This window comes from Numenius arquata, chromosome 8, assembly GCF_964106895.1.
Source record: "Numenius arquata chromosome 8, bNumArq3.hap1.1, whole genome shotgun sequence".
Classification (NCBI taxonomy): domain Eukaryota; kingdom Metazoa; phylum Chordata; class Aves; order Charadriiformes; family Scolopacidae; genus Numenius; species Numenius arquata.
This window is the reverse complement of record NC_133583.1, coordinates 17,591,396-17,607,181: the sequence shown is the minus strand read 5'-3', so window position 1 is coordinate 17,607,181 and position 15,786 is coordinate 17,591,396. Positions and strand designations below refer to the sequence as shown.

At 38.0% G+C, this 15,786-nt stretch overlaps 1 protein-coding gene across 1 annotated transcript in view; it reads left to right on the top strand.

Annotated features, from left to right (window-relative positions):
• Positions 1 to 13,835, top strand: part of STIMATE (STIM activating enhancer) — a 33,972-nt gene extending 20,137 nt beyond the window's left edge. Inside the window, exons 3-8 of the mRNA XM_074152028.1 lie at positions 915 to 1,010; positions 4,675 to 4,796; positions 10,703 to 10,815; positions 11,745 to 11,822; positions 12,686 to 12,835; positions 13,719 to 13,835. Of these exons, the coding sequence (XP_074008129.1) occupies positions 915 to 1,010; positions 4,675 to 4,796; positions 10,703 to 10,815; positions 11,745 to 11,822; positions 12,686 to 12,835; positions 13,719 to 13,835 (676 nt within the window). The remainder of the gene's footprint in view (positions 1 to 914; positions 1,011 to 4,674; positions 4,797 to 10,702; positions 10,816 to 11,744; positions 11,823 to 12,685; positions 12,836 to 13,718) is intronic.
• The last annotated feature ends 1,951 nt before the right edge of the window (positions 13,836 to 15,786 follow it).

The following is a 15,786-nucleotide window of genomic DNA, read 5'->3' as shown; positions in this document are numbered from 1 at the left end:
AATTCAGGTATAAAATGTTGTTTGGATCTGTTGGGGTGTTTGGGTCTTTTCAGACAGTGAAACAACAGGCAAAATGGGTGTTGGCCTGTGTGAAGAGCACAGTCTTGTCTACAGAGTGCTTTTGATGTGGTTCCTATATTGAACATTTAATAAAACATCCACTGGAAGTTTTGGTTTTGTGCAAAGGATGATGATAAAAGAATGGTGAGGGCTGGAGTCTATAGTGAATCAGTACCTAAGTAGGTTTTGATACTTTCCCTGTAAGCTTTCTCTCTAACTCTGGCATCTGCTTTGGAGATAATGCTTTCAAGGTTGCAATTCTTTTGCAGCGTGGTCTAAGCTGTTGTACTTTAGACAAAATTCAGCAAGACCGCTTAATGCTTTCAGGTGAAAAATATGTTGGCTTTTTAGCAAAGTACTATAGATAAGGGAGTCATTAGCCAGCTATTAAATTGTTCACGAACAAGCACATGATGAGGATTTTATTTTTGTCTGTGCTATAAACTTGCTAAAAAGGCATAAACATAAAAGGACTGAAATATCTAGTGAGGCCGCGATACTCCTTGTTTACAGGAGGTTATTAAAGACTTAGCAAGGTTTAGTGAGGATTAGCTCTTGGATAATGCATATGATACCAAGAGGATATCTCTAGACTTTAAAATCACAGTGGTAAGGTTTCGAGTTAGTATGATTCAGTTTATTGTTAGCAATATTCAAGGGAAAAAAAAGGGGCAGCATTTAAAATGGAACTTTATTAAATAGGCTAAATACCATGAAACGTCATCATTCCGGTGTTCTCATTTGAAGAAAAAAATTAACAATTGAGTTGCAATTTTTAATTAAAATAAATTTGCAATGTCTGACTGTTTTGCAAAGTTTTGTGTGTCTTAAAAACTGTTTTTACTCCTTTACAGGTTTTTAGATACTTCCAAGCAAGCCATAGGGATGTTGTTCATCCACTTTGCAAATGTCTATTTATCAGACCTTACAGAAGAAGACCCTTGTTCACTGTGAGTGTTAAACTTCAGAATAATTGGTCTTTATGGTAGTTCTGCAGTTGAGTTTGATGGTGTACATGGACGATAATGGAAGATAGAGCCGAGAAACCAATTTTCATGGTAGAAATCAATCCCTTTCAGAAACCTGTGGTTTAAGCTTAATTAATCAAGGATCAGAGTTGTGCTCTTTTAGTTCCTGGCTGGCAGGACCTGGGAAAGCTTTTTCTGGGCTGTATATAGATATTTTAGACCAAGGGTAAACTCTTATTACTACTTCCTCTCCAGTTAATGAGGGAGGATTCGGGATGCACAGTGTAATATGAGGCTGTTCACTGAAGGAGGTGCTAGGGACCAAAGGAAATGAGGATAAAGTGGTGTACGCTGACCTCAGGCTGCACTATTTGCTGCCGCGAAGCTTTAATATAAATTCAGATTGCTTTCAGGGATATTTAGCAAAAATCATTCTCGCTTGTATTTTCTTCTAAAACTTATATTAGCCACTGCGGTATTATTTTCATTTTGTTAAGAGCAGGAAATCTTGCTAGGTACCCAGGCAGTTAGTACAAAAATTAATTTTGCAATGTCACACTTGGAGCAGTGTGACTAAGTAGATAAGCATTTCAGTGTAGTATATTAAACCTGAAGATTTTATGACTAAGACCCTGTCAGGCTCTTTACAGGAGCTCCTGAAGCAAATGGTAATTGTTTGGGTTTGCTCTTGATAAAGCACACGTTCAAAAAAAGCTTACACATTCCTGGTAATAGAAGCTGTGAAATTACTTTTAAAAGCCTAGTAATTTGCCCTTTAAAACCAATCCAGTTCTTTCAATGGCATCTGCTCATTGTTGTCCTTTGGTAAACGAAGGAGCTACACAGCTCGAGGAATATGCTTGTGTTGCTTCACAGGCCTGTTTTATTTCCCTTGTTCCTCCTTGGTTTCTTTTGTGTTCCTACATGCTATAACTGTACAAATAAAACACTGCTTTTCTTTTCCCGCCACAAAGCATTTTGGTAGGGAAAATGTGTTTATTTTAACATGCTAACTGTAATGTTTATGTTGTGATTATTACAGTTTCAATACCAGGCATCATTGTAGGATTTTCCTTGCTTGCCGATTTAAGAATTTCCTGATAGATTTTAAAACTGGCAGGTGCAAATTACTTTCATTCAGTTTTTCTATATTAAAGTATACGTTTGTGTAAGCTAACCAAAACCTGTGTAAAATTGCCAGTGTTTAAAGCAAAAGCTCAATAGTTTATTTACAATATTTTAAAATTAAAAATAACTTTGTGCTGTGTACTGAGTTTTCAAGATAAAAGGTTCGCTAATGTGTGTTTTCTTCTGCATATTTTAATATAGTCTATATAACTATTTTTAAATACTACTTTTCATGGAAGTGTAACATGACACAAAACAAGTGAGAGGGTGAGGTAGAGACTGTTATTTGCTGTTCTCAGGATAACAAAAATTTCAGTGTGGAGCTGTATAATTTTTCAGATAAGGGTGCAGGTCCTCTGTGGTAGCAGAATAAATAGCGTGTTGTATCAACCAAAGCCACTTGTCCTCTCTTGGGAAAAATATATCTTAAGTGTGCAAGTGAGTCAAAATCAGTGAGCTAAAGCAACGTTTCTGTCTGTGACTTTAAATAATAATTTTACTCAGCAAATTCAAACATGAATAGCTTTCTGTTCTTTCCTGTTTTGTAGGTTTTGGGTTATTTTTAGAACAAGACCAGAAAATGCAGTTTTAGAAAACATCGTGGTTCAAAGCTTGGAAAGAACCACAATTGGAAGTTGTCGTTTGTTAGTTGGGAGCGTAGTGCTAAAATTCAGGCAGGTGCGTGATAATATCAAAGCTGATCAAACACCTCTTAAAACACCTTGATAGACCAGTTGTTGTTTGAAGAATTTTAAACAGGTAAAGCAAACGGCGTTCCCTTCTGCAGAGCGGGGTACTGGGCCGTCTGTACGCCGTACGCGGGGAAGTTTGTGTGAACCCCAGCCTTTCAGTCACTGAACTCTCAGTCAGATGCTTGGATCTGACAGGGGCAGCAGCTCGTTGGGGTGCTGTTGGTGCCGGAGCAGGGGTTACACGTGAGCAGGGGGGGCTACTGCAGCGCAGCACGGGGCCAGGTGGTTGCCTACAGGTAGTGAGCTTGATGTTCTGGGGAACATCGGGCACACTCGGCCTGCGCTGTGAGCCGTGATGTGAAATAGGTGTTGGCACAGCTCTTCTCCCTGCTCCTGATGGCTGCCTTCCTCCTACAGACTTACAGCAGCCCCTTGTGGCCTTAAAATGACTTGTGTAGGCTTGTAATTGCCGAGTTTCCTCTGCCAAACACTAAACCTTGATTTTAATGTTTGTCTAATACAAAAAGTTCATTAAAACTCTGATATGACACACAACTATTAGAAAATAACTACTTTTTAGAAAGTTTATGGGTCAGTCGTGGCTGAATCAAGACACCCACTTCATTTTTATTTTTGAGCTGTTCTTGAATGGGATTTTGAGGGTCAGAACGACTCTTCCTTTACTGTTTTGAATGCACGTATTCTGTCTTTGCTTTCCTCTTTCTGATACTGTTTTGTCCACATGGATTTCTCTCTGCAGCCAGTAGATGCCAAGAGGTCTCTGATTTGCTATTTTTATCCCTGCAGATAAGTTCCTATAAACTCTAGAGTTTACCTTAAGTATTTGGAATGAGCAAATAAGAAACTCAGTAACAGGGATTTATGTGTCTTCTATTTGGCTCTTTCTCAGCTGCTGTTTTGTTTAGCTAAAATTGGTGATAATAAATAAACCAAACTGACTTATAGAATGCTCTGAATTTCAGCTGTACCATTTAATGAACCCAAGAATTAATTTGAAACCAACAGTAGTCTCTAGTTTCTTGAAGCATAGGTAAGATCCCAGAAGTTCTTCTTGAAACAATACAATCAGTAGTGCAGCAGCAGTGTTGTCTACTGAAGGGTGGTTTGGTTTGGTGTTCTTTTTCTGGGAAGGCTTGTGCCTGATCATTTCAAGTGTTTATTGGACAAGAACTGAAGTGCAAAAAAGTAGAAAGTTTTTTTTCCTACCACTAAGTAAGTTGAAATTTGACCTAGATAGTGACGGCGCTCTCTAGGCGTGATGTTCCACTGCTCATCCCTCCTTCTTGAGGCTGGGACAGGCCTCCCTTGAGCAAGAAAAACTGTCTAGCCTTTCCCCCTGGGAATGAGAGTGTTTTGGGTTGGGTTTTTTTACCTTCAAATTCCTTGGTGTGTCTTTAAGATAACTTCTCCTTTTATTCCTTTTCCTCTCAGTCTTTTGGTTTTATTCAAATACACTTTTTCCATGCAGAATGAACTGAGCAATGGTAAAAAGGAAATCTGGTTTTAATTTAAAGGAGTAAAATGAATATTGGAGTTTCTATAGAGTATACACATGCACACACCAGAGTTCATGAAAATAGAAGTTGAAGATTAACTTTAAGGACAGAAAAAAATATTAAGACTCTTCTAAAACTATTTAAATTTTAGGGTAATTATATTATTATGGAAGTGGGTAAATGATTATTCTCAATACTCTGGCTTCTCAACATATATACAGATCTTTTATCAATCGTGGTATTAAAATACACTGAACTTGTAGAAAATGGACCCTTGCTCCTTGATTTCTTTTACCTTTTTCCTTTCAGGTACCTTATCAACTTCTTGTTAGATGCCACATTAGGAATGCTGTTAATCTACATTGGGATACGTGCAGTCAGCAGCATTGTGGAGTGGCAGCAGTGGGAGTCCCTTCGCTTTGGTGAATATGGTAAATGTTTCTGTTCTTGCACTGAAACGATTTTCAGGATAGAATCTCGCAATATTTCAGCTGGTGGTTAACTCATCTTAAAATAATTACACAATTATTATAGTGGTCATTTTAATATTTCATTTGTCACAAGGCTTCTTTTAAGTTCTCTATCTTAGCATGCACCTTCTGTGTTAGAAAGCTCAACAAGTCTCTGAGAATTTAGTGAGTTTGGAACAACTGCTTGAGTATTTATTTTTTTAGGACTGATTGAACAAATTATGATATTGGCTAATCTCATGGAAAAAATAACAGCATGATAAATTTGCTCTGAAACACTTCTAAATAAACGATAGCTGGAAGGTCATTTCCTAGTAAAGCTTTCACTGAGCCGCATGCCGTTGTCTGAAGATACGGGCTAAGAGTTCTGCCAGCCCTCTTTAAACAACCACATACGTTCGGTGAAGAGAACGGCAAGAAGGCCTGTGCTTGTCCTCAAGTAACAATCACTCGAACTCCTGCATGTAAGGCTTGTATCATTGATAAAAAAATGCGTATGTCTTTCGTACAGGCTGAGGGATAGACTAGTGACATCACTTTTACGTGAAGTTGTGGGTTTCATCTTCCATTATGTTAGCCACAGAAGTCCACTGATCTGCAGAAATTGTGGATTTGCAGATGCAGTTGAGTATCGTACATACTCAACATCAGCATTTAATTCTGTGCAACCTGTTATTTTCAGATTGCTTAGTCTGGCTGGTCGGGAATGGAAGTTCTTTATAGATGCTGAAAATTGCATTTCATGCTCCTTGAGATAGGAATGGGGGAGAGGTTGCCCTAGAGAAGAGCTATGGCTCCTCATCAGAGAGAAAAACAAAGAAAACCTCTGGTTTGGAAAAATAAAATAATAAAAAATAAAAATAATAAAATAAAATAATGTTTACCTAATAGAGTAAAAGCTTTTATAGCAGTTTCGTAATTATCATTGGTAGTTTTTTTTGGTTTGTAAGTTTCTTTGTTTTTAATGATTCTAAGTGGCTGTCAGAATTAAGAATAAATAACTAAATAAAGGCCTTGTCAAGTTGAAGTACTTTAAAAGCTTGGGAAGTTTACAATTAAATCAAATGGCATTAAATGCTATTTGCTTTAATGTCAGAGGCTTAAAATAGAGATGATGGCAAGCATCTATCTTAGGAGAAATAACTGCTTATACCAGTAGGGCATTTCTTGTTAGATTTGTGTATATTTAATGAGTATCTTTTAGGGTAGAGTTTATGACCATTTTAGCTATTTAAATCAGCACTGCCACAACCCTGTTTATCCGCTTCTTGTTTTTTTCCCACATGCCACAGTCCCATATTTCCACTCTTTTCCTTGGACTGGTGCACATCTGACTCTTCAGGGAACTGTTTGAGCGCTAAACCATCAGAAAATTCACCATATGTAGAAAAGTAAATAGTTCTTCCAGATCAGTCCTCAGACTTGGGTCTCTAAGGGATTAGGTAAGCATCAGTGCCCAGGGAAGGGAAAAAGGGCAAGAAAAGAGCTGAGACATTGCTGAGCTGCACCTTCTGACTGAGCTTTGAGACCTATTGCCCAAAGTCCCTTTTTCTGATTGTTGATTTGGCTTGAAGCCATTTAAAGATGTTTGAACAGCTTTCAGCCCATATAAAACTGGCTTTCCACTCAGAGCAAAAAAAACTTGACGTATCTATTACAATTATAGGTAGGTACTTGTAATCATGTCAAATACTGGATTTGATTTCTTCCTAACAGCATCCTGTCTTTTCTTGTATAATCTGTTCCCTCCCATTTTAATGTCCTTTTAATAATAAGCGGTCTGTGTGAATGGAAAGATGGGGGGAGTATATTCACTTTCCTGAAATTTGTCTCTATCTCTTATTGACTTCCAAAATGAACCTGTTTTTATTTTAGTTAGTTATGAGGCATCTGTGACTGCAGTAACTAAGCTCTTAAAATCAACAAATGGACTTGTTACTTGCGTTATGCTGCGGAGGTGGTCTGCGACTGATCCACTATTGTAATTTTGATTAAGGGGATCTGAAACACCTAAACTTGTTTATCAAGTATTTCTTCTCTGTGTATGTGTGTGTATAAGTAATGAGGACTTCTGTAATTTCATACATTGCTTAGTTGTTCTTTCCTATATCAAATCATTTGATTAGTGGCTAACTTTCTTTTCTTAATCTTCGTTCATGTGCTGTCTTGACTTTAGTGTACTGGTTTCTTAATCAAGCTATCATAAGCACTATTAAAAAGCATATTGTGAATCTGTGTTTCCATTAATCATGTGGGAGAGGTTTATGGTATAGAGAGAACTAGAAAGCAGATGGAAAGTTATTAGTAATGGCTCTGCAGTAAGGTTAGACCCCATGTAAGAAATCTGTCTAAAAAGGACAAGTTGCGTTGGATTGTTTGCTGGCCTCTTCTGTTACGTACTGCTGTAGTTTCTGAAGTGCAAACCTTCATATTACCATTTTACTTAAAATTTTTCACTTTGGCCCCAAGAAACTTTTGTCTTATTTTTCGTAAGATTCTTTAAAATAATTAAATTAAGTAGGGTAGAAGAGTGTTAGGTCCCAGTCCAGTTGTTGGTCCAGGAGCGGGACTAAAATGCAGTCCTTTGGGGTCACAACTGTGTTTAGACTTCGTATTTTGAAGTTAAACATGGATGTTTCGCACACATGGGTGGTGAGGTCTCTGCTCACTGACAGGTATCAGAGGCTTGTGGCATTTTATCTGAAGTAGTGAAGTCAAGTCCTCAGCTTGGAGATCAGTGTGATTTCAGTTTGTTTGCAAGTGTAAGAAAACAAACGAGTCGTGTCGTCCGTCCCCCCCCCGCCTCTGAAAAAAACCCGAAGTCTCTTCTTGTGATTGAGCGATGTTGTTTGTGTTTCTAGAACCTAAATAATCATTTGTCTCAAGTTAATTCTCACTGTGAGCTCATTTCCCTTCTTAGCTCTATTACTTGATCCCTGGTGATTCATTACTTGAAGCTGCCACAAAAATAGCAGTGTCCTGCTGGTTTTAAAAGCCTCTTCTTTATATGGAGGATAGTTTTTAAGCATAAATGCCTCAAGGAAAGAATGGGTACCGAAATATCAGCATTCATAAATGATTGCTCTTTGTACAGCAAAACAGCACTGCACGCTGATTCACAAACAAAGTAGCATGATGCTCCCTCAAGGGCTTTTTTATGCCAGAATTTCTGTTTATTAAATTTGTATTCATATTTCCAGGTTTGTATTTTCAGATTCATTACCTCAGCAGCTGGATTTTAATAGAAGTACAGAATCAATTAGTATATTTGAGGATGTAAAGAGGGGAAAAGCAGTCATGATCTGTACTGAAAAGAATGTTCCCTGCGTTCTCCTTCCCTTCTTGTCTTAGGCTACTTTAGCTGCTGTGAATAGAAAACAGGTGACTAAACCCCTCTTGGTGACAATGAACTCTTGGCAACTAAATCGTGCCCTGGTCGCTTTGCTTGTCTTTGCTTCTCAGATGGCAAAGCTTAGAAATTGTATTTGATGCATCTTTTCCCTCTAGCTCTTTGCAACTTGCAGAGCAACTTACAGCCATACAGGGTAGATAGCACTTACTTTAGAACTTCTTAAAATTTATTTTGGAGTAGTTCTGTTGGAGTTGGCATTTACTTAAGAAAATTTCTCAGGATTTGAAGAATGGAGAGAAGATACAGGAGAGAGGGATCGCAGGTATTTTGTTCGAGAGCTGTTTACAAATGTGCTTCTACAAAGTGGCTGCTGACAATAGTATACACTAGGCTAGACTAGTTTTTCGTTGCCCAGCATTTTTAAAAAATGTTGCTGCAGTTGTCACTGAGGATTCAAAATTTTTTAGTTTTAGTCTTAATGCACTTTTCTTGCAGTAACAAGATTTCTACTGAATGGCTAGTTTATTCTAGACATGTAATTTGTACATGACGGGTATAAAATCAGAATTCAAGAGAGACTGTCAGAGATGTTAGAAACGAAATTAGAGCTTCATGGCTTCAACATTAACTTTAAAGTTCTAATTTGAGTTTGTGTACTGATTCTTTGAACTTAAAAATATCCCAGATATTCTTGGGAACAGCTTCTGGGTGTGGTGATGTTATTAACTTCTGTTTTTTCCCTTGAATTGCATAGGTTATAAAATCATAGTAAAAAATTGGTTGGAAAGGGTCTCCAGTGGTCGTATAATCCAACCTCTTGCTCAAAGCAGGGTTACCTTCAAAGCTAAAGCAGGTTGTTCAGGACAGGTGGTCTAGTCCAGTCTTTAATTTATCCATGGTTTGAGATTTAAGAACCCTTTTGAACAACTTACTCCAGTGCTTAACCACTCGCATTGTGAAAGCCTTTTTCCTTTATGTCAGAATTGTACGTCCATCCACCAGTATACAACTCCTCAACTTTTCTACAAAGTTGCTATTGGGAGACTGTTAAAAGACTTGGTAAATTCAAAGCAGACAGCATCCCTCTTCTCCCCATTTTTAATTGGAGCTGAGAGATAATTTGGTTGATGCAGTAGGGCACACAAAAATCCTCAAGTGGAATTTGAGGATTATACACAAGTTCTAATTTCAGTCATGTACCAAAAAAACCAGCACCCCTCCCCACAACAACAGCATGGAACAAAACACTCATTGGTGATAGTGCACAATACTCTTAATACAGAGTTTCTTAATGTTTGGACATAGAGAATCTCATGTGACAGAGTTGGAATAGGTGCAAAATTGCTATCACTGTCTTTCCTTTTAGGAATTAAATACAGATTTGAAAAGAGCTAGGAATAAATTGGTAATGTTTCAATGGTAGCCTGTAGCTAAAGCTAGATTTAGTTCTTTTTTTCTTATTTGCTAATTAATGAAGAAAACTAGAGGGTGCTAATAAAAATTTGGAGTATGGAAATAAATTGCTAAAATTTAATTCTCAAAATGAACTCAGGCTTGGTATCTTCAGAAGAATCACGGTTGCTCAACTTTGAATTACTGGTGTTTTCCACTTCAAATTTTCTGGTGTGGTTTTTTTTTTTTTTTTTGCAACAGAAGCCATAAACTCTAGTATATAATTGTCAAACTTGAGCATTTTAACCATTTTCCTCTTGGACTCTCGAGCTCTTAAGGGTCGATCACTAGCTCTTACTGTAAAACTTGTTTAGGAATTTTTCTTTGTTCTGGACTCCAGTCTGATTTATCAATTTCTCTTCGTGGCATCTCAGCAGCAAACAGTAAGACGGGAAGTCTCAAGACTCTTACCAAGTATTAATACTGAAAGCCTTTCAGAAACATTCCAGAAAAGGAAGTAGCAACTATCCATTATGCATTACAAATACATAAAGGCATCTGAATTTCCATTGCCCGTTATTCATCTCCAGGCTAAAAGTTTTAAGCTGCCTTTGAAGATGTTGTGAAGTGCTGCTTTAAGCTTACCTACAAAGCTTCTTGGGCGTAGCAGTCCTCTTTCCTTCCCTCCCCCCCCCCCCTTGCTTTCATAGACTATAGTAGTCTACACACGTTTTTGTGTTCAAATATTGTTGTCTTCCATGTTTCCATTAAGTTTTCCTTTTTAAGGAACTTAATACTTCATGATAAAGGGTCAAAAATAACAATTTGATGCAAAACAAATGTAATACAACTGTATGTGTCTTGCTTTCATCAGATTATGCAAATTGGTGAGCGTGTAACCAGGTACTGCTGAATCAGATGAAGTCCTGTTTTATTCCATTTCTGATACTTGTTGAAAGTTGGGTGAGGCTGAGGGAGAGGAAGGAGCAGCGCTAAGGCAACTGGAGAAGGCACTTAAGGAGGCGATAGCTGCCCTGCCTCGTCTCATACTGCTCTTCTAAAATGTTTACTGTGAAGTAAAGTCAACCCTATGCCTGCATTGAACCTTTCTTCTTTCTTGCAGGGGACCCAGTGCAGTGCAGTGCTTGGATGGGCCAGTGTGCTCTCTACATAATGATTATGACATTCGAGAAAACCATCATCATTATAGTGCTGCTTATACCTCAGTGGAAAGAGGTTTGTGTTTTCACAGCATTGTACAGACAAATGAATTTGAGGCGGAAGCTGTAAAGCAATAGACTTCTAATAGTGTTTCTTGGTTTGGCTCCAGCATCGTAACTGTCTACAGCCAATGCCATTTAACTCTGTGGCCGTGGCACCTTCTTTTGGCTTGGTTAGGATACGGCTGATTAGGCTTTCTGGCATCCGTTGCCAGGAATATCCTATCATATTTTGGAGGTTTTTTTATGTACTGCAATATATAAAATTTTACTCTATCTCCTTGTCTGAGTGCTCTTGAAGCTACTAAGTGGTTCTTCCTTGTGTTAAGTCTTTAACCCTTACTTAAAGCTATTTTGTATTGCTTCTTACAGTATTTTAAAGAATTTTCTTTGCCTGACCTTGTTGATAGATCTAAAGTGTAGAATTTTAGTAATTTGCAATGGATTAGTGAAGCCATTGCTGATGATCAGATAAATATTTATTTGGATATAATCTGTGCAATGTAATATTCAAAGTGATGGTGCATGGTGTTATAGCCCATTAAAACCAGTTAGTCCCTGCTGTATGCTCCGGACTACTTTGGGAACTCTGTCTTCTCCTTACTGTGTGTTTTGTGAAATGCTCGTCTGTTTAAATTTCCTAAAGATGGAACTGAAAACAAGTTCCTGGGGAGCACGCAGCTCTAAAATGTTCGAGATGATTCTAACATAGCTCCTCAGACCTCTGTAAACACAAATGGCAGAGGTAAGCTTCTTGCCAGCCCCACTTATCTGTGGTGATTTATAAGATGTCCTAAGTACTTTCCTTTTCTACAAAGCTGCCCTTTTTTGGTTCATATGAATTATTTCCATAGCGTTAGCTAGAACGTGAACAACTGCACTTGCTAATCCAGTTCTGCGCATGTGCTGCCATGATCTGAACTTAATCTTTTTTTCTTTCCACAGGTAGCTTTATTGAATCCCATAGAGAACCCCCAGTTGGAGCTGGCTATCGTCATGCTGATAGTTCCCTTCTTTGTTAATGTTAGTACAACTTGCATGCTTCTGTGAGATGTTTGCTTGGATATCTTTCTGCCGTGTGTTAATTAATTAACATTAGTCCCTAAAGCACAGTGTACCTTGGTGCTTAATTAATTTTTAAAGGGGAAGGGTGTTAAAGAATGGATGAAATGTCTGGATATATAGATTTTACAAAGCTGAAATCTGATTGAACTAAGTAACCAGGCTCAGGAGAGCTGCAGAAATGCCTCATCGACCTCTTTGGCATGATGACTTCAGTAGAATGAATGAAATACTGACATAGAGACTATAAAATTACAATGAAATTTGCTTTAGGAAACAGTTGGTGTAAGGATAGCTGTGCTGTGAAGTATCCCGTGTCTGGCTATAGCTAATGGTGGCTGATGGAGCAGAGGAAAAGGGCAAGTGCACAGTCACCCTTCCCAAAGTGTACTCTTCCAGCAATCTGGGAATTAGGGACTAGAGCCACAGGTGGTGGGTGTCCTTACATTTAATAACTGCTGGTAATTATTATTTTTCTGTCATTAATTTGTTCAAGTGTGAAATTTATCCTTTGAGAACTAAAAGTCTGTTGCACTGAGATGTCTGCCTAAACTATTCCACCTGAGGAGTTAATATATGATCACTCTGAAGAGCAGCTACTTTTCTTATTTTCTTCTCTTCTACAAAGGATAAAAGTAGCTGTGTTCTAGAACCTTCATGCGATGTGTAATAAGCCATGTGACGTTATGCCCATACAATACTTTATCCGTTTGGCCAATTCAGAATTATTGTCAAGTTTTCCTAATTCTGTCCAAATACTGACCGAATGAACATATACAACTCGGAAGAATACTGAACTGTCACTTCCTCCTTCTCTTTAACAGGCATTAATGTTCTGGGTAGTAGATAATTTTCTTATGAAGAAAGGGAAGACAAAAGCGAAACTTGAAGAAAAGGAAGCAGGACAAGATTCAAGAAATGGAAGTAAAGTCCGATACAGGAGAGCAGCATCCCATGAGGAGTCAGAGTCAGAAGTACGTAGAGTTAATTATTGTAATTGATGGATATCAATCCAGTTCATCCTTCATGGCATCGATTTCATTGTAACGCTGCTCAATTTAGCTTTGACTTTCTGTGCACGTACCTCTAACAGTAGTTCCCAGCATTTGCAGTTGAAAACCAGTTGAGAAAAATGGCATTGTTGCACCACTCGTGGTAGTGAATTTCCTTCCAGATGGGCAGGAAGACATAACAATATATTTAAATGTCACAGGTGAACTGTGTTACAAATGCTTCTAAAAAAAACCCACACAGAAGATAAAACTAATAGACAATTCTAATTGTGAGAGGAAGCTGGTGGAGGCAACTGGCCTGATTTTGGAGAAGTATTTACATCCTTGCCTTAGCGTAATTTTATTCTAAATTATACTAAATGGGCAGTTTTCATTTCAGCTGAAGAATGGGTGGAATCTTTGAAGGTGAGTTGTTTTAGCTTTAGTTGGTTAATGTAATAGTACTATTTAGATGGGGTTTTCTCTATTAAAATGACTGCCATATTCCCAGTGTGGATAGAGAGCTTATATGTTCTGTCTTGTTTTAACAAGCCTCCCCCACTGATGTGGAGGTGCTGGAATCGCTTCTTTAGGTTTAGAATCAGTGATTGTAGTAGAGATTAATACATGTGCATCCTCCTTTGAAGTTTACTGGAGGTTCCAGATAGGAGTGTGATGTTGTTTGATAGTACTGGCGGTAAATCCAAATTGTGTTCTGTAAGCTCTTTCTTGAGCAAGTAATAAGGTGCTTTGCAAGCGTAAAAAAAAAAAAAAAAAAAAAAAAAAAAAGTAAAAGGTTAAAAGCAGAATAAAGAAAGAGCATGACTTTGATCCGTGTTACTCAGAAGCTATAATTTGTTTTTAGATCCTTATTTCAGCAGATGATGAGATGGAGGAATCAGACGCTGAAGAGGACCTGCGTAGACTGACCAACTTAAAGCCCATTAAGAAAAAGAAGCATCGTTTTGGTCTGCCTGTATGACACATTCCCTGACCTGTGTATGTGCAGGTTTCATGGCAAAAACTTCAGTCAGTGGGTTTTAATGTTGCAATTGCATCTCCCTTTTCATACAAACTGACTTAAAGGCAAAGTCTGCCAACAGAATGCGGTCGGCTGGAAGACTTCCAGTCCAGTTGCACTACAGACACACTGACCAATTATGCAAGAATGTCTTTTCATCACGTGTGAAAAACACAGCGTTGTTGAGGACCAGGCGCTGGGGGGATTTGTATCTGACATTTCAGAGAAGATCATAGAAAACAGATACAGTTTAAGATGTTCTCCAAAAGGCATCAGAATCAACTAAGTTAAAGGAGTGTGTTTTATTACTAAAACTGGCTTTTGCAGCATAATTCCTAGAGCAGAATAGTTTATGGTTACAAGCTGTAACTTAACATTATTTTTTTAAGTACAAATGTTTACTTGCTACCGGGTACCTATGGAACTAATAGGTGGAACAAAGATTTTTTTCCAAGGCTCCTCAAATCTATTTGACTATTTTATATTTAAGTTATATTTTCATACAGTTGTATTTAAAGATTCTCTTTGTCAGAGAAAAGGGTGCGGTTCCCTTTTTTGTGCAGAACAGGTCAAAAGATTTGTAGTGAAAATCTTATTTATCCTTGTGTCCTGGTTTAAGACAAAGGGATTGCAAAGGGAAAAGCTCTCTGTCACTGCTGAAGTCACCAAATATCACTAAAAATGCAGTCCTAAATGTGTTTTTGACCACATAATTTGAAAATACCTTTTTTTAATAGGAGGTGGTGTTTGCATATTTGACAAACGTGCACTTTAGTGTATAATAAAAATCTGTTGTGATAGGTTATTTGTGAAATGAATAACTATGGATGACACTAATTATTTCTGTTTGTGCAAGTCTCTTGTGCATACCTCTCAAATGACCCAAAAGAGATGGAACATTTCTTGTACTTTTCCCTGCGGTGCTGGACCGCGATCCGATTGAAACAGTTGTGCTACAGTATTGCAAATAATTGTCCCTTGTTTTTTGTTGAGAAAACAATCTTCTATTTAATACGCTAAAAAAAAAAAATAGTATCTCCTGCTTAATTTCCATAAAGTCTGATTATCCTTTAGTAGTGAGTAAAAAAAACTGAGAGGTGTAATACAGTTGTTACACAGAACTTTTGTCATTTTCAGTGTCTGTCTGCTGATAACACGTGCTGCTCTGAAACCTAGCAGACATGTCTTCAGTGACATCCTTTTGCTTTGCATATTTTCTGAAATGATTGTTTCTGACGGCTTTCCTTGCGTAATTAAACCTTGTGCAGGACAAGGCAATGTGTCAAAGAGGTGACAACAGACCTTAATTGCAAATCTGTTGTAGTATCTGGACATCGGAAATGTTCCAAGCCTTAAACCAAACAGTTTCATTGGAAAACTGCTCAGAACTTTTTAAGATTTTTTTACATTTTTTATAGATTTACTAGGTCTTAATGTGATTTGTTATCCAGACCACTTAAATGGGGTTCTTGGGCCTTAGTAAATACTGAACTGTGCGCTCCCGTACTTATTTTCACTATTCCAGCATTCCTTTTCACTGCATGGCTGCCGAGGTGGACACAATGTTCCCAGACTTCAGGTACACCTCAGCCTGTCCAGCCGGCCAGAAGGGACATTTTACCAAACCTAACGTTTGCGAGTTTAGTTGAGCCACTGACCTCCATTACTGTGCACTGAAATGTAATAACTGCAATAAATTTAAGTACTAGTGTTTCTTAGAATCATAGAATAGTTTGGGTTGGAAGGGACCTTAAAGACCATCTAGTTCCAACCCCCTGCCCTGGGCAGGGACACCTCCAACTAGACCTGGTTGCTCTTTTAGACTAAATCTAGAAACAAATGACAGTGGAAGGTTGAGTTATTCTGAAATGGGGGGTATGGGGAAATGTCCCTAATCAGTGTTGCCTCTGTT